The 19377-nt window shown below is 43.5% G+C and overlaps 1 protein-coding gene across 4 annotated transcripts in view; it reads left to right on the forward strand.

Moving 5' to 3' along the window:
- Window positions 1-19377, forward strand: part of LOC135004291 (uncharacterized) — a 512715-nt gene that overhangs the window by 475848 nt on the left and 17490 nt on the right. For 2 of the 4 annotated variants that reach the window (XR_010205131.1, XR_010205133.1), the window contains exon 2: window positions 7640-7779. Coding sequence is in view for 1 of the 4 variants with exons in the window: in XM_063951797.1 (XP_063807867.1) it covers window positions 7680-7779; window positions 12554-13095 (642 nt within the window). In the remaining 3 variants the exon portion in view is untranslated. Of the gene's footprint in view, window positions 1-7639; window positions 7780-12553; window positions 14042-19377 lie in introns of those variants that run through there. The other 2 variants (XM_063951797.1, XR_010205134.1) reach the window with 2 other exon arrangements.

Consider the following 19377-nt stretch of genomic DNA (forward strand, 5'->3'; position numbering starts at 1 on the left):
CATTTTTTCATTTATTTATTCATCACTACACTAACACAGCGCTTAGTCTCACCTACGTGGTAAATGTGTCAGTAAGTGGTGTGTGTGTGTGTGTGTGTGTGTGTGTGTGTGTGTGTGTGTCAGTAAGTGGTGTCTGTGTGCATTTATGTCAGTAAGTGGTGTTTGTGTGTGTGTCAGTAAGTGGTTTCTGTGTAGTATGTGCATTTGTGTCAGTAAGTGGTGTGTGTGTGTGTGTTTGTGTCAGTAAGTGCTGTGTGTGTGTCAGTAAGTAGTGTGCTGTGTGTGAGTAAGTAGTGTGTGTGTGTGTGTGTGTGTGTGTGTGTGTGTGTGTGTGTGTGTGTGTGTGTGTGTGTGTGTGTGTCGGTAAGTGGTGTCTGTGTAGTGTGTGTCAGTAAGTTGTATCTTTGTCAGCAAGGAGTGTCTATGTACATGCCAGTATTTATTTATTTATTAACAGTTTCTTATATAGCGCAGCATATTCCGTTGCGCTTTACAATTAGAACAACAGTAATAGAACAAAACTGGGTAAAAACAGACAGACAGAGGTAGGAAGGCCCTGCTCGCAAGCTTACAATCTGTAGGAAGCAAGTGGCGTCAGTAAGGGGTGTGCTGTATATCTGTAAGTAGTGTGTGTGTCAGTAAAGGGTATATGTCAGTAAGTATCTGTGTCAGTAAATTTGTGTCAGTAAGGTATGTCTGGGTATGTATGTGCCAATAACTGGTGTCTATGTCAGGGGTATTTGTCAGTAAGGGGCATCTGTGTCAGTAAGAGGTATCTGCCAGTAACTAGTGTCTATGTCATTTAGGGGGTGTCTGTCAGTAAGTATGTATGTGCCAACAACAAGTGATGTCTGTGTCAGTAAGTAGTGGTAGTCTATCTGTGTCAGTGTGTTTGTGTCAGTAAACTTTTACATAGTTTTTTCTTTAGGGGACGGTCTCTTTTTGACAGCTGCGGAACTTATAAGAATTCACTGTCACACATTTACCTGCTGGACGGGTGGGTATGGGTAGTGTGAGGAAAAGGGGGGGGGGGGGGCGGCAGTAGACAGAAGTTTTGCCTAGGGTGCCGAGAAGCCTTGCACCGGCCCTGCCTGCTATGCTAAAATACACTCTCCCACAGGCGGCGTCAAGTTGATCGCACCAGCAGCAAAAAGTTACTACGTGCGATCAACTCGGAATGAGGGCCAGTGGGAGAAGCATTGTGCTTACTTATGATTGGCTTTAATAAAGATTATATAATGTTGGCATAGCCCATAGTAAATTTTACCATGTACTTAAACTCCCAGGAAACTGGCAGTAGGGTGAGAAATGGGAGTCTCTGTCACCCTTTTCCATTTTCTAGTTTAAACAGAGTAAAAATTCTTGAAAAAATCAAATCAAATTCATAGAACTTAGTATTTGAAATTATATGTAATTTTTTCATGGGTTTGTGATAAAAATATTTAAAGTGGCCCAAAAGGAATAAGGAATAAGGGGTCTATTTACTAAGCCTTGAACGGAGAGAAAGTGCATGGAGAGAAAGTACCAGCCAATCAGCACCTAACATTTTTCAAACCCAGCCTGTGACATGGTAGTTAGGAGCTGGTTGGCTGGTACAGTACTTTATCACTGTCTACTTTATCTCCGTTCAAGGCTTAGTAAATAGACCCCTTAGTCAGTTATCCACCTAAGGGGGGTCATTCCGAGTTGTTCGCTCGTTGCCGATTTTCGCAACGGAGCGATTAAGGCAAAAATGCGCATGCGCATGGTATGCAGTGCGCATGCGGTTAGTATTTTAGCACAAAACTTAGTAGATTTACTCACGTCCGAACAAAGATTTTTCATTGTTGAAGTGATCGGAGTATGATTGACAGGAAATGGGTGTTTCTGGGCGGAAACTGGACGTTTTCTGGGAGTGTGCGGAAAAACGCAGGCGTGCCAGGAAAAAACGCGGGAGTGTCTGGAGAAACGGGGGAGTGGCTGGCCGAACGCAGGGCGTGTTTGTGACGTCAAACCAGGAACGAAACGGCCTGAGCTGATCGCAATCTGTGAGTAAGTCTGGAGCTACTCAGAAACTGCTAAGAATTTTCTATTCGCAATCCTTCGAATCTTTCGTTCGCTATTCTGCTAATCTTTCGTTCGCTATTCTGCTAAGCTAAGATACACTCCCAGAGGGCGGCGGCCTAGCGTGTGCAATGCTGCTAAAATCTGCTAGCGAGCGAACAGCTCGGAATCACCTCCTAACACCAGTGACAATGACACACGCAGTGCAAACAGCACAGAAGAGATTATGATGACAGCTACAGGTACAGTGTGTGGCACTGGGGAAGGGGAAGCGATTGAGGATAGGGGGTCAATGTGTATCATTTAGGCTAATTAGTGAAGGTAGAGGGGTTAATTCTTGTATAAGGTGACATGATTAATGCTTTTATGGGGATTGATTAAGGTGATTTTTTATGTTAGATTGAGGGGGGGAAGTATCAAACCATCAATAGAGAGAAAGTAGAGGTTACCTAGAGTAACCCATCAGCTTCTGTCATTTTATAGACTGTGCTAGATTCATAACAATTAGAAGCTGATCCTATGGGCAACTTTTCGACTATGGGGTATATTCAATAAGATTCGGATCCATTTCGACATGCAGGTGTCGGAATGGATCCGACAACCCCTATTCAATGGACGGCCAAATCCAACTGTCAGATTTGGCCGTACCCAGGGTCCTGTCCTGCCGCTGCTGACAGCAGCGGCGGGGGGTGCAGATGGCGGGGGTCGGTGGTGGTGAGCGAGACGGCGGCAGGGGGAGCTGAGATCGACTGGGGGAAGCTGGCAGTGGGGGGACATGTCTGCGGCAGCGGTGGGAGGCGCTGCAGGGAGATAGGTGCCTGGCCGTCCCCCGACTTTTAATAAAGCTGAGACACGAGTGGCTGCGGCGGTGCATGTGTAAACAAGGAGCAAATAGCAGCATCGGGGGGGGGGAGCTGGAGACAGCAGGTACCGTGGACAATATCAGGGGAGCGCAGAGTACAACAGTTATCGCGGCGGGACAGGTTAGTACTTCCCGCCCCCCTTCTCCTCACCTCAATCCAGCCTGTTTTCAAGTCGGATTCAGTTTGTCGGAAAGGGGGCGAAAACCTGTCGGACTTGGCCCCATTTCCGACAGATCATGCGGATCGACGTGTTTTCCAACAGGTCGGGAATTCCCGACTTGTCGGAAAAAAACTGCCTCTAATGAATAGGTCGGAACCCATTCCGACCTATTTCTGATGGAAGACGGCAGACGGCAGCCTCCGACAGTTATTGAATACACCCCTATATCTCTCTCAAAGGATTGATACATCTCTCCCTGAGTATGAAAATTAATGAGTGGTAATGGATATTAATTAAATTGATTGATGATACGAACAGTAATTCATGAGTAGAAATAGTAATTTAATGATTTAAGGGCTAATTATGTTGAAAGGGATTGTTACAATGATGCTGAAAAAGTTAATGATTTTTGAGGCGGTGTTAATTAGTGATGAGAGAATTATTTGTGTGATGGTCAAAAAAATGCTCTCTGTTTTGTATGCATACTTGCAGGGAGACTCCCAGAATGACTGATTGTCAGGGAGACTCCCAGAATATATTTTTGGGGAAAATATATACATTCAAATGGGATCATCAGTGTAATATGAGGAGAATTATTGATGTAACTTGGATGCAAATAAGTTCTAGGATGCCTGTTTATCCAAATTTACTCCCCCTCATGTCAAAAACTGGCTACTCCACTGGGCAGAGACCTACCAAGAGGAGTAGCAACTGGTTTTAAATAAAGATATTGTGCACAATATAGCACAGGACAAGGGGTTTGTTTATGATGTACACTATACTGTATGTATATATATATATATATATATATATATATATATACACACCTACATAATATACAGAGTGCTGTGCTCTCGGTATATTGCTTAAGCAATGTGGTCACAGGCCACTGCACCCCTGTGTGGGGGTTTATGAGTGCAGATGGATTTCTGTATGTGTTTGATTATACATATATATATATATATATATAACAAGCGCAGGTGCGGCACTCGAGCCAAAATTAGCAGCGAAAAAATGACAGGCGGAGACTGTATGATTCAATCAATCAACGTTTCAATATTTGAAAATATTGTCATCAGGATTATAATAGTAAGTACAACACATACCTTTATAGTGCCCACCAAACAAGAAAATAGCGGTTCCCGGGCTGGGACTGCACACCCGCCCCGTCGCCGCACACCCACTGACGTCACCCGTGAGGCGCATTCTACTACGTACACCGTTACCATGGCAACCCAAAAACAAGCTGAAAAAATACAATACAGAGTTCATCATCGACACTGTAACAATACAATACAAAATCAAGTTAACAACACAATTCCAGTACCCTATTGGTGATACGCATACCTTTTCGGAGTCGGAAGTGGAGGCAATTCTTTATAATGCCGGTATGAAGGATGAAGCAGTGGCTAGCGCACCTGAGATCATCTTTAGAGATCTTTTAAGATTAAAGAAAAAAGAAATTGATTTTTATTTGCATGGCGTGTCACTTAGTGACTATTACAAATCAAAGATGATTCCCCGTGGATTTAGAGTCCGTAACTGCCCCACAATAGGCAGGTTTGACCCTCAATTCTGCAGACGCTGGATAGGGATTCTAAATCGCTGCTCTTTTGACTTGATGATTCTTGTCATTGAGCAATCAGCTAAAGAGCTTCAGGTCATCAAAGATAAGATCTTACAATTTGAACAGATTAATGTCCCGATTCTATCAGCAGATGAAAGCACTGACTGGATGGACCGTTTGAGTCTGCAGTTGGCTACGTATAAAAAAGATCTGCTCCAATTTAAAAAAGAGAAATTGGTCAAAGTGGAAGGGGACTATGAACGCCATACGGTTTACCGGTGGACCTCAGGTAATTCGACGTCTGAAAGAAAGCAGCCGTTTTTCAGAAGAAATAGACGCCAAGTTAATCGGTCTATGGGCCGTCTTGATACAGATTCCTCCCATGACAATACAAGTTCTAACAGTGAAATAGAACAATCAAAGTCTCAGAGGGCCCCTTTGGGCACACGCCCCAAAATACCGAAGAATATCCCGGCAGAAGAAGGAGGCAAAGGAAGTTTACGAGAAGGGGAAAACAAACAAAGAGGCAGGGGAAGAGTAGGACGTCCCCCACTTTACAAAAAGATTTAATCTTTAATTTGTCTTCTTACGAACTGTCAACTGGAGAATTTAGTTTGCTCTCAAAAGGTTTATCCTTCATACCTACAGTGCGATTTGATGAATTGGAGTGGGGTATGGAAAAGTATGAATTATCACGTGCTCTCCGGCTAAAATAATTTTTTGGTCAAGATGTGGAGACAAATAGTGAACAACTCCCTGCACCCCTTAAAAAGTTTGCATCTCGTTCCCATTTTGACCCTCCGTCTAATAATCCTACGATTAGGACGGTTATGAGACTTTTGGATCAAGAGGTTCATGCATGTCCGGAATTAAACGAGAAGGGGAATCATCACCCTAATTTGTCCCCAATTGAATGACAAGCTTTGAGAAGCCTGGCTGGTAATAAGAATTTAATAATCCGCCAGGCGGATAAAGGCGGTGCTATCGTTTTACAGGACTTTGTGGACTATGATCGGGAAGTTATGCGTCAGCTACTAGATCCGTTGGTATATCGCCTCTTACCTGGTGACCCCACCAGGGTTTGTAAGAGGGAATTAGTAAGGGTACTCTGCCAGGCTTTGGATATGGGTGTTATTACAGAGAAAATTAAAGATGTATTACTTCCACAATCACCCATTATCCCAATTTTTTATACCATACCAAAAATCCATAAGGGGTTAGATCCCCTCCCGGGGCGCCTGATTGTGTCTGCACGGGGCTCCCTTTTTCAGCCTGCTGCAGCATACCTTGATTCCCTTTTGCAACCCCTTATTCAAGTGGAACCTACTTTTTTGCTAGACACATCTACTTTGCTACGCAAGTTGCATGACTTACCTTTATTACCATCTGATTGCTGGCTAGTTACCATTGATGTGGTTAATTTGTATACCTCCATCCCCCATAGTTTGGGGTTACATTCGTTGCAGGTGTTTTTGAACGATAAAAGTGACTTCTCCTCGGATAAGATTGGTATCATGCTCCAGTTGTTTGAACTCATTTTAAATAACAACTTTTTTCTGTACAACGGCAAGTTTTATTTGCAAACCAGCGGCTGTGCCATGGGTAGTTCCATGGCTCCAGCCTATGCCAATGTTGTTATGTTTTTTGTGGAGCATGCACTATTCTTTTCCGATGAGACAATATCATCTAGAATTTTATTGTTTTTACGATATATAGATGATCTGCTTTTGATTTGGTGTGGAGATATTGAGTTTTTGAGTAATTTGATTAATAAGCATAATTGCTCTGATCATCCCATCAAATTTACTTATTCTTCAAGCAGAGAGACTGTTCACTTTCTTGATGTGTGTATTTCCGTGAAAAATCAACAGATCCATACTAGTCTCTTTACAAAGCCTACGGATAGGAATATGCTATTGAAAGCGCAAAGCTGTCATCCGTCAGCTTTGATAAATGGCCTTCCATACTCCCAGATGCTTCGTATTCACCGCATTAATAGCGATAGGGTGATGTCTGAAACCCAAATTGATTTATTGATTAAAAAAAATCCTAGATCGTGGTTATAGTAAGGATTTGTTAGAGGCTTGTAAAAGTAAAGTTTTATCTCTGGATAGAATTTCTTTAGTTAATAAGACAAACACATCAGCCACCCCGGATATTAGTAAAAGAAAGAAGTTTGGGTGGGTCAATAAATTTAATCTTGCTTCCCCTACTATTAATAAAACAATTAAAAAGTTATGGCCTATTGTACAAAGCGATGCTAAATTAAAACTTGCCAATTATGATGTAATGTCCTGTTACTCCCGTGGACGTAACTTAAAAGACATCTTGGTAAAAACCGATGTATCTTCCTTAAGTATCCTTAACCGCCCCTTGTTTGGAAGGACACGTATGGGTTGCTTTAAGTGTACATGCACTACTTGCCAGTTTTTGTTAACTGGCGACACGTTCCAACATCCTCATTCAGGCAAAACTTATAAAATCCTCCATCATTTTACTTGTAATTCATCTTTTGTTGTTTATCAAATTATCTGCCCTTGCGGTTTGAGTTATATCGGTAAAACCGAGAGCAAATTTAAAGAGCGAATGGGTAATCATCGGAGTGCCATTCGGGCAGCTATTAGTTCCGGTTCTAGCGACCAACCGGTCGCTCGTCATTTTGCGGAGTGCCATCATACCCTTTCCAGCTTAAGATATCGGATGATCGATACTATTTTGCCAAATGCCCGAGGAGGTGATCGCTCCCTGCGCCTTTTGAAGTGTGAGGCGCGATGGATCTATAGGCTAAATGTCATTTCCCCTAATGGGTTAAATGAGAATATCACCTTTGCAAGTTTACGTTGAAATGATCTTTGCTGTTAGTCTGTATGGTGAGGCAGTGTATTATCATTGTCTCTATGTGTAGGTAAGATTTCCTTGTGCTTTGTATTTTATGTATATGCCAGCATTGATTTTGTATTGTATTGTTACAGTGTCGATGATGAACTCTGTATTGTATTTTTTCAGCTTGTTTTTGGGTTGCCATGGTAACGGTGTACGTAGTAGAATGCGCCTCACGGGTGACGTCAGTGGGTGTGCGGCGACGGGGCGGGTGTGCAGTCCCAGCCCGGGAACCGCTATTTTCTTGTTTGGTGGGCACTATAAAGGTATGTGTTGTACTTACTATTATAATCCTGATGACAATATTTTCAAATATTGAAACGTTGATTGATTGAATCATACAGTCTCCGCCTGTCATTTTTTCGCTGCTAATTTTGGCTCGAGTGCCGCACCTGCGCTTGTTATATATCCTCTATCTGTGAGGGCACCGGCTCAAGTTTCTTATGCTGTGGGGAGTGCCGGACTTTGGAACTTTTGTATATATATATATATATATATAGTTCCACTGTTGCTGAGAAAGCAAACTGCATGTCACTCCAGAATTGTAGAAAAACACCTGGAGTGACGTGCAGTTGCTTTCTCACCAACAGTGGAACTATTACAATACAGCACGAGCACCCAGCAAATGGAACTCTTTACATGGGAGTGCCGGATGACTTAAGGATACACATATATATATATATATATATATATAACAACAACAGTATCCTACAGTTTGAGCTGGGAACTCTATAGCAGCACTCTAATGGTAATCCCCTGAGAGTAGGGCCTATAAATAGATATAAGCAACAAAAATACCTCAGGTGCGCTATGGATATATTATATAAAATACCCTGATTATATATTATTTTAAAATACCATAGGTAAATTTGCTTCAAATTATTTATTCATGTTTAGCAAACAGAGGGATATAATACTTTCACATAAGGCATAATACAATACATAAAGTAAAATATTTTTCCATACGCAACAATAACATATAACCTGCTAGTTCAGGGGGATACGATGTGACATGATTTCCACCTCACCCTGACGGGTGTGAGCTCATGGGTGGATTGCTCCTCAAATGTTGCAGGCTACATAACAGCCTACAACATTTCAGGGGCAATATATATATATATATATATATATATATATCCGTGTGGTTTAGTTGGCACTCAAGTAAAGAAAGTATAGCCAGGGTGCCCTCCTTAAGCATGTATAGAATATGGATGGCTTGTTGTAGTGAGGGACGATGCACTGCTCACATGTAAGAAACACAGGCGGCACTCCACGGTCTTCATGAAACAGTGATGTTTTTGAGTGAAAAAACGGCATGAGGGTCCAACGTTTCAACACTGCGCAGGGTGTTTTTCTCAAGGACACATGGTGAAGCCAACAGTGTGTAATACAAGCTTACCTTAAATACTTTACACACACCAGGTGAGCCGAAAGGGCGCAGAGGGCGGGGAGTCTCCGGCAGCAACAGCGTCCGGCCGCAAAAGATGACGTCACCGTTGCCGGGCAACCGATCAACAGACCGCCCGGCGCGTCCCATCACTACACTGGAATGCAAGATACATAATGGCAGTTAAAATGCTGTGATACAAAGTGATACTGAGTGACAATCAAATCATCCAGACCATTATCTCCCGACGAAGTGAGGCTGTTAAATAAGGGACTGTCATTCATACCCACTAACAAACATGACGCATTTAAGTGGCGTACCGAGCAGTATCGATTTGAAAGGTCACTAAGATTACGTGAAGTTTTTCAACATCAATCCAGTGATGACTCTCAGAAAGTTACATTCACTAAATCCACCTCCACATTTGATCCACAGAGTACAAACGCGTCTATAAAATCATTTTCCAGGCTGCTTGATGTTGCTGTTAATAAATACAAGATGGCACAATCTAACATCTTTTCAAATCTATCTAAAGGGGAACAAGCTGCTTTAAAAACACTGACACAAGATCCCTCCATCACTGTCCGCCCAGCCGACAAAGGCGGCGCGATAATAATCCAGGTCAAGACTCAATACATTAAAGACCTGGATGTTCTACTAGCAGACAACACCACCTACAGAAGGCTACAAAGTAACCCCACAGCTCGGTACAAATTGGAAGTGGACAAGATTGTGTTAGCAGCATATAATCAAGGTAAAATTACTGAGAAATGCCAGACGGGCCTAATTCTAAAACATCCAAAAGTGCCCATGATTTATTCCTTGCCTAAAATTCATAAAGATGCCATAAGACCGCCTATAAGACCCATCATTTCAGCCAGGGACTCTTTATACAGTCCGATCTCTAAGTTCCTAGATTTCATGGTGCAACCTTTGGTCATTAAGCAACCCACACATTTGAGAGACACAACCGATCTACTGAACATCTTATCTGCAATAGATTAAGTTCCTGCGGACACTATAATGTGCACCATGGACGTGAAGAACTTATACTCTGTGATCCCACATGGGGAAGGGTTAGCCATTATGAAATCCTTTCTAGAAAGCAATCATTTTCAACGTCTGGATATCGATCTATTCATTACGCTGCTCAAACTTACATTACAACGTAACTATTTCTTGCACAACGGGAAATATTACGAAACAAATAACCGGCTGTGCAGTGGGTTCTTGCATAGCACCGTCGCTGGCAAACGTATATATGTTTGCAAAGGAAAATGAGCTGTTCCTTTCAAAACCTTCAGTTGTCACTAACATCCTGTTATATAAAAGATATATAGACGACCTGATTCTATTTTGGACCGGGGACAAAGATAGTCTGAAACATCTACTTTGAAAAAGCAGCAGTTACGCTGTGAAACGCGTCAGGTGTTTGCCCTCTGATCAACTAACTACAGCCCACTACCTCAGCTTGGACCACCGTGGACCCCACAGACTGCCCCATTGGAACCATATCCACACTTAAGGACTGGACTCTGCTCAGCCACACGCACTACTGGTGAGGACTTTCCATAATCTTGCACCTTCTTTTGGAAATTGCTAATCCTCCAGCGTTGGGACATATTTTCCAGCCCAGGGACTATGCTATAGCCCCAGGATTCATTTGGTTTCAAGTACACAGGGTCTCACGGCCAATTTGGAACAAGCTTATGTGCTGTTAACATTCTAATCAGAGGTTATTTTAAGTAATGTATATGCATTTTAATTGTCTTAACTGACAGATTTTAAGTACAAATAAATTTTAATAGTTGTTATGACAATTCATCTCTAAGCGCAGCCTTTTTTGTTGTTGTATTGTTTTGCTATTCTATATAGGTGTGACTGACCTATCCAGGCAGCTGCTGTATACACGTTCAATTGGAATCACACTCGCAGCGCCCTTTTCCAACCTAGGTTGGTTTTTTCCACAATTCTGCACTTGTGTCAATCAATCTGGTAGACTCACCAATCAGATTCACTCATCAATACAGCAAAGAAGAAATCCACTATCTGGACGTCTCAATAACCATTAAAGATCGCCATATATATACTGCCATTTACAACAAGCCGACAGATCGTAATACACTCCTTGAACACTCGAGTTTTCATCCTCCGGCTTTGAAAGCAGGACTACCTAAGTCCCAGATGACTGGGGTGGCACGGATCACCAGTGATCCGGAAGATTTGGACAGAGCATTGACACAGGTGGTCGAGAAATTTAGATCCAGGGGTTACCCGTATAATAGGTTAAAACAACAGAAATCAGATATCTTGAAGAAGCCTAGAGCATCTTTTTTACAACCAAAAATTTGTCAAACACTGTCCAAGAAAATTCCGTTAGTAACCGAATTTACTACTGCCAGCTCGGTAATCCTCAGAGCAGTGAGTGTGCTCTGGCCCATTGTGAAAAGCAACAGTACGTTGCCTTGCTTTCACAACATGTCAGTGATGCCCAGCTACAAACGCGGACGAAATTTACGCGATCTGTTGGTGAAAACAGATGTTTCCCCTAAACCAGCAATGTCCACACGCAAAGGTTGCTACAGATGCCCCTCTTGCACCGCGTGTAATTATCTAACAGCCGGACCAGTTTTTCAACATCCAGTGACTGGCAAGAAGTACACCATACACCATTTTGTAACATGCAGTACTCAATTCGTCATCTATGTGATAACTTGTCCTTGTGGACTATTGTATGTTGGTCAGACTATCAGGACCTTTAAAGAGCGCATGGCCCTTCACCGATCGGCTATAAAAGCTGCCATAGAAGGAAAGGACAACGACCAGCCAGTGGCACACCACTTTAAACTGTGTCGACATCCATTATCCAGTTTAAAATACCAAATAGTGGATCACATTCCCGTCCCCACTAGAGGTGCGGATAGACAGAAATTACTGTCACAACGTGAAACACGATGGATTGTCCTGTTGAATACTCTAGCACCACACGGACTTAATGAGAAACTAGCATGGAGTGTATTTTTATAATGAGCTTTATAATGTATTTTTATAATGAGGAGTTTTTTGGGCGATTTCTGAGTGTAGTATTGTGTTTGAAAGTAGTCTTGTCATTCTTGTAGTCTTGTATTTTGTGGTTATGTCTAATTTTTGGTCCAAGTTATTTTTTTTTATAGTCCCTTGTCACTGTGTGTGTGTGTGTGTGTGTGTGTGTGTGTGTGTGTGTGTGATTTGTGCAGTGGTAGTGGAGGAGTGTGTTGTTTGTCTTTTTCTTTTTCTGTGTTAAGTGTTTAGACACACAATTATGTGTGACTCAGAGGTGGGTGAGGTGGAGGGTGTGAGTGAGGGGGAGGAGGTCGGTCAGGTGGAGGAGGTGAGTGTGAGTGAGGTTAGTGAGGTGGAGGAAGTGGGTGAGGTTTTTAGTCAGGAGTATGTCTGATGTACCATACAACTCATGTGTTTGCTTTCAGAATGAAGTAACCAGACACATTTGCCACAAACAGGCAGCCAGTATGTATGTATTTAAGTAATGAGTGATGATGTTGCTAGGCCGGATATCTGAAAGCACCAGTCCATTACATGTGTTCCATGTTTAGTGCTTTGTACCAATGTATTAAACATATGGATAAGTAACGGATAAATGTTTTTAATTTCAGCTTCTAGTCCTGGTACCAGCATCCCTCCGCAACAACAGCAACACAGTGACATGGATGACACAATCATGTTAGAAATGCATCCAGTAATCGAAGGAATCAGCCCCCCTGCACCTGTGAGTACTCCACCACAGCAAAGCACACCACCTCCCCAACACAGCCCAACAACACCAGTAACACTATTCCCTGATCAAGTGTTCTGGACCATTTGGGCTAGACAGCAGGCCACTAATGAAGATTGCCTGCGTAGGCAGACCCAAATGTTTGCAAGCCTACCATCTCACCTCAGACGAATCAGCAGAAATCTGAGTAGACAAAATGAAACAAACACAAGAATTGCAAATACCATGGAAATCATACGTGCAGACATTACACATGTCATGGGCAACTTACAGCGCATAATGGAAGAACAGCACAGACAACAGCAAAGCTATATCAACATTTTAGAAAGCAATCAAATGATCAATGAATCCATGTCCAGAATTGTAGACAATCAAAATACTGCAACAGGTGAACTCAATGCCACCCGCACTAACCTCAATTAAACACTCAGATCCCTGCAGCAACAGCAAACAAGCAGCAGTTCTGGTACGACTACTCAAAATGTAACGCCAGTGTCATCACCACCAAGGCGCTCCACCAGAGCACGCCAACACGACAGTGGTAAAGGCAAAGGCCAGGACAAGCAACCACCCAAATAAACATTTTAAAAAAAACACACACCCATTTCTTTAAAGAGAAGAGAAACAAAACACTTACCAAGTGTATGATTAACAGAATATATATAACACTTAGCTCCTTGACAATTTGTACAACATCATTAATTATAACTGGTACAAACAACAACAGGAATTTTGTTTGCACATTTCTTCTTTATCATCTTTGTATTTTTTGTTAGCAGGAAACTGTTGTTTGAGCTGCACATAGATGTTAGCATGCAGAAAGCAGACTACTTGCTTTTTTTCTAATCATTACTCTTTCCAGATTCTAATCATTCTTTGAGCTAGCAGACAGACTAATTGGCAGCCAGGCAGATTGGCTTAAGCAGGCAGAAAGCAGACCACTTGATTTTTTCTAATCATTACTCTTTCTAGATTCTAATCATTCTTTGAGCCAGCAGACAGACTAATTGGCAGCCAGACAGATTCATCCATGACCAATACAATTTACAATGTGAATTGTAACTGTTTAACATTTCTTCTCTAGATGAATTGACAATAAAAACACAATTGAGTTTGTTAAAAGTGTCCTAATATGTTGGGGATAATATTTAGATAATTCAGTCCGAAAATGACTGACATTATTGTTGTGCCATGTTTGTGTGTGTTAAAAATAAGTAATCAGATTTAAAAACATGATGCAGAAACAACAACATTTGAAATATTTGAAAGTTGAACACAAATGTGTGTAATAATGGATATATGTTGAAAAATGTGTATTGCCTTACAAATCTACAAGTTTTGGGCTGCAAACATAAGGAAATAAATTATTTTGCGTGAGAGAAGTTTGTGTCCCTTTTATAAGAATCCTAATTCAGGTTAGAATGACTTGTAAGTGTCAACACATGTAAACACGGATGAAAAAAGCAGGTCTATTTTTTTGCCGCTTTTTTTACAGAGTCGCAAAAAAATACGACCGCAATTGAGCACTCAGAAACTAACACCCAAATACGAATGAATAGTGAATTCCCGTATTCTATGAAATAACAGCCGCGTTTGACCGATGGTCTATTCATTCGTATTTCTGAACGTTGTCATTCAAACCATTACGAATAGTCCAAACACTGCCGAGATTGGTGCTTAGTGAATTCCTGGATTGGAACTTAGAAAAAAAAACACAAATCGGACAAACTCGAATTTTTAGTAAATACTGGCCCTGGTGTGTGTAAAGTATTTAAGGTAAGCTTGTATTACACACTGTTTGCTTCACAATGTGTCCTTGAAAAAAACACCCTGCGCAGTGTTGAAACGTTGGACCCTCATGCCGTTTTTTCACTCATAAACATCACTGTTTCATGAAGATCGTGGAGTGCCGCCTGTGTTTCTTACATGTGAGCAGTGCATCGTCCCTCACTACAACAAGCCATCCATATTATATATATATATATATATATATATATATATATACACAGTCACTGAGGATATGGCACACTCCCAAATGCTGACAGAACCAGGCTGTACTCTGGGGACTGATGCAACAAATGGGGAAAGTTTTATTGAAAAATCACATAAATTGATGGCATAGATTTGCCGACGTTTCAGCGCCGCGCAGTGCACTTTTCTCTATCGTCCTAGTGGATGCTGGGGTTCCTGAAAGGACCATGGGGAATAGCGGCTCCGCAGGAGACAGGGCACAAAAGTAAAGCTTTCCGATCAGGTGGTGTGCACTGGCTCCTCCCCCTATGACCCTCCTCCAAGCCAGTTAGATTTTTGTGCCCGGCCGAGAAGGGTGCAATCTAGGTGGCTCTCCTAAAGAGCTGCTTAGAAAAGTTTAGCTTAGGTTTTTTATTTTACAGTGAGTCCTGCTGGCAACAGGATCACTGCAACGAGGGACTTAGGGGAGAAGACGTGAACTCACCTGCGTGCAGGATGGATTGGCTTCTTGGCTACTGGACATCAGCTCCAGAGGGACGATCACAATTACAGCCTGGATGGTCACCGGAGCCTTGCCGCCGGCCCCCTTGCAGATGCTGAAGTAAGAAGAGGTCCAGAATCGGCGGCAGAAGACTCCTCAGTCTTCTAAAGGTAGCGCACAGCACTGCAGCTGTGCGCCATTTTCCTCTCAGCACACTTCACACGGCAGTCACTGAGGGTGCAGGGCGCTGGGAGGGGGGCGCCCTGGGAGGCAAATGAATACCTATTTTGGCTAAAAATACCTCACATATAGCCTCCGGAGGCTATATGGAGATATTTAACCCCTGCCAGAATCCGTTAAGAGCGGGAGACGAGGCCGCCGAAAAAGGGGCGGGGCCTATCTCCTCAGCACACAGCGCCATTTTCCCTCACAGAAAGGCTGGAGGGAAGGCTCCCAGGCTCTCCCCTGCACTGCACTACAGAAACAGGGTTAAAACAGAGAGGGGGGGCACTAATTTGGCGTTAGAAATATATAAAAAAGATGCTATAAGGGAAAACACTTATATAAGGTTGTCCCTATATAATTATAGCGTTTTTGGTGTGTGCTGGTAAACTCTCCCTCTGTCTCTCCAAAGGGCTAGTGGGTCCTGTCCTCTATCAGAGCATTCCCTGTGTGTGTGCTGTGTGTCGGTACGTGTGTGTCGACATGTATGAGGACGATGTTGGTGAGGAGGCGGAGCAATTGCCTGTAATGGTGATGTCACTCTCTAGGGAGTCGACACCGGAATGGATGGCTTATTTAGGGAATTACGTGATAATGTCAACACGCTGCAAGGTCGGTTGACGACATGAGACGGCCGACAAACAATTAGTACCGGTCCAGACGTCTCAAAAACACCGTCAGGGGTTTTAAAACGCCCGTTTACTTTAGTCGGTCGACACAGACACAGACAGGGACACTGAATCCAGTGTCGACGGTGAATAAACAAACGTATTCCTTATTAGGGCCACACGTTAAAGGCAATGAAGGAGGTGTTTCATATTTCTGATACTACAAGTACCACAAAAGAGGGTATTATGTGGGATGTGAAAAAACTACCGTAGTTTTTCCTGAATCAGATAAATTAAATAAAGTGTGTGATGATGCGTGGGTTCCCCCCGATAGAAAATTATGGGCGGTATACCCTTTCCCGCCAGAAGTTAGGGCGCGTTGGGAAACACCCCTTAGGGTGGATAAGGCGCTCACACGCTTATCAAAACAAGTGGCGGTACCGTCTATAGATAGGGCCGTCCTCAAGGACCAGCTGACAGGAGGCTGGAAAATATAATAAAAAGTATATACACACATACTGGTGTTATACTGCGACCAGCGATCGCCTCAGCCTGGATGTGCAGAGCTGGGGTGGCTTGGTCGGATTCCCTGACTAAAAATATTGATACCCTTGACAGGGACAGTATTTTATTGACTATAGAGCATTTAAAGGATGCATTTCTATATATGCGAGATGCACAGAGGGATATTTGCACTCTGGCATCAAGAGTAAATGCGATGTCCATATCTGCCAGAAGATGTTATGGACACGACAGTGGTCAGGTGATGCAGATTCCAAACGGCACAAAGGTGTATTGCCGTATAAAGGAAGAGGAGTTATTTGGGGTCGGTCCATCGGACCTGGTGGCCACGGCAACTGCTGGAAAATCCGCCGTTTTTACCCTAAGTCACATCTCTGCAGAAAAAGACACCGTCTTTTCAGCCTCAGTCCTTTCGTCCCTATAAGATCATATCTGCCCAGGGATAGAGGAAAGGCAAGAAGACTGCAGCAGGCAGCCCATTCCCAGGAACAGAAGCGTTCCACCGCTTCTGACAAGTTCTCAGCATGGCGCTGAGACCGTACAGGACCCCTGGATCCTACAAGTAGTATCCCAGGGGTACAGATTGGAATGTCGAGACGTTTCCCCTTCGCAGGCTCCTGAAGTCTGCTTTACCAAGGTCTCCCTCCGACAAGGAGGCAGTATGGGAAAAAATTCACAAGCTGTATTCCCAGCAGGTGATAATTAAATTACCCCTCCTACTACAAGAAAAGGGGTATTATTCCACACTATATTGTGGTACTGAAGCCAGAAGGCTAGGTGAGACTTATTCTAAAAAATTTTTTGAACACTTACAAAGGTTCAAATCAAGATGGAGTCACTCAGAGCAGTGATAACGAACCAGGAAGAAGGGGACTATATAGTGTCCCGGGACATCAGGGATGCTTACCTCTATGTCCCAAATTTGCCCTTCTCACTAAGGGTACCTCAGGTTCGTGGTGCAGAACTGTCACTATCAGTTTCAGACGCTGCCGTTTGGATTGTCCACGGCACCCCGGGTCTTTACCAAGGTATTGGCCGAAATGATGATTCTTCTTCGAAGAAAAGGCGTCTTAATTATCCCTTACTTGGACGATCTCCTGATAAGGGCATAGTCCAGGGAACAGTTGGAGGTCGGAGTAGCACTATCTCGGATACTGCTACAACAGCACGGGTGGATTCTAAATATTCCAAAATCGCAGCTGATCCCGACGACACGTCTGCTGTGCCTAGGGATGATTCTGGACACAGTCCAGAAAAAGGTGTTTCTCCCGGAAGAGAAAGCCAGGGAGTTATCCGAGCTAGTCAGGAACCTCCTAAAAACAGTGCATCATTGCACAAGGGTCCTGGTAAAAATGGTGGCTTCCTACGAAGCAATTCCATTCGGCAGATTTCACGCAAGAACTTTTCAGTGGGATCTGCTGGACAAATGGTCCGGATCGCATCTTCAGATGCATCAGCGGATAACCCTATATCCAAGGACAAGGGTGTCTCTCCTGTGGTGGTTATAGAGTGCTCATCTTCTAGAGGGCCGCAGATTCGGCATTCAGGATTGGATGCTGGTGACCACGGAGCCCAGCCCGAGAGGCTGGGGAGCAGTCACACAAGGAAAAAATTTCCAGGGAGTGTGATCAAGTCTGGAGACTTTTCTCCACATAAATATACTGGAGCTAAGGGTAAATTTATAATGCTCTAAGCTTAGCAAGACCTCTGCTTCAAGGTCAGCCGGTATTGATCCAGTGGGAAAAACATCACGGCAGTCGCCCACGTAAACAGACAGGGCGACACAAGAAGCAGGAGGGCAATGGCAAAAACTGCAAGGACTTTTCGCTGGGCGGAAAATCATGTGATAGCACTGTCAGCAGTGTTTCATCCCGGGAATGGAAACTGGGAAGCAGACTTCCTCAGCAGGCACGACCTCCACCCGGGAGAGTGGAAACTTCATCGGGAAGTTTTTTCCACATGATTGTAAACCGTTGGGAAATACCAAAGGTGGACATGATGGCGTCCCGTCTGAACAAAAAACGGGACAGGTATTGCGCCAGGTCAAGAGACCCTCAGGCAATAGCTGTGGACGTTCTGGTAACACCGTGGGTGTACCAGTCGGTGTATGTGTTCCCTCCTCTGCTTCTCATACCTAAGGTGCTGAGAATTATAAGACGTAGAGGAGTAAGAACTATACTCATGGCTCCGGATTGGCCAAGAAGGACTTGGTACCCGGAACTTCAAGAGATGCTTACAGAGGTCTTATGGCCTCTGCCGCTAAGAAGGGACTTGCTTCAGCAAGTACCATGTCTGTTCCAAGACTTACCGCAGCTGCGTTTGTCGGCATGGCGGTGGAAAGCCGGATCCTAAGGGAAAAAGGCATTCCGGAAGAGGTCATTCCTACCCTGGTCAAAGCCAGAAAGGAGGTGACCGCACAACATTATCACCACATGTGGCGAAAATATGTTGCGTGGTGTGAGGCCAGGAAGGCCCCACAAAGAAATTTCAACTCAGTCGTTTCCTGCATTTCCTGCAAACAGGAGTGTCTATGGGCCTCAAATTGGGGTCCATTAAGGTTCAAATTTCGGCCCTGTCGATTTTCTTCCAGAAAGAATTGGCTTCAGTTCCTAAAGTCCAGAAGTTTGTCAAGGGAGTATTGCATATACAACCCCCTTTTGTGCCTCCAGTGGCACTGTGGGATCTCAACGTAGTTCTGGGATTCCTCAAATCACATTGGTTTAAAACCAGTCAAATCTGTGGATTTGAAGCATCTCACATGAAAAGTGACCATGCTCTTGGCCCTGGCCTGGACCAGGCGAGTGTCAAATTGGTGGTTTTTTCTCAAAAAAGCCCATATCTGTTTGTCCATTCGGACAGGGCAGAGCTGCGGACTCGTCCCCAGTTCTCTCCCTAAAGGTG

The sequence above is a fragment of the Pseudophryne corroboree genome, chromosome 2 (assembly GCF_028390025.1).
Source record: "Pseudophryne corroboree isolate aPseCor3 chromosome 2, aPseCor3.hap2, whole genome shotgun sequence".
NCBI lineage: Eukaryota > Metazoa > Chordata > Amphibia > Anura > Myobatrachidae > Pseudophryne > Pseudophryne corroboree.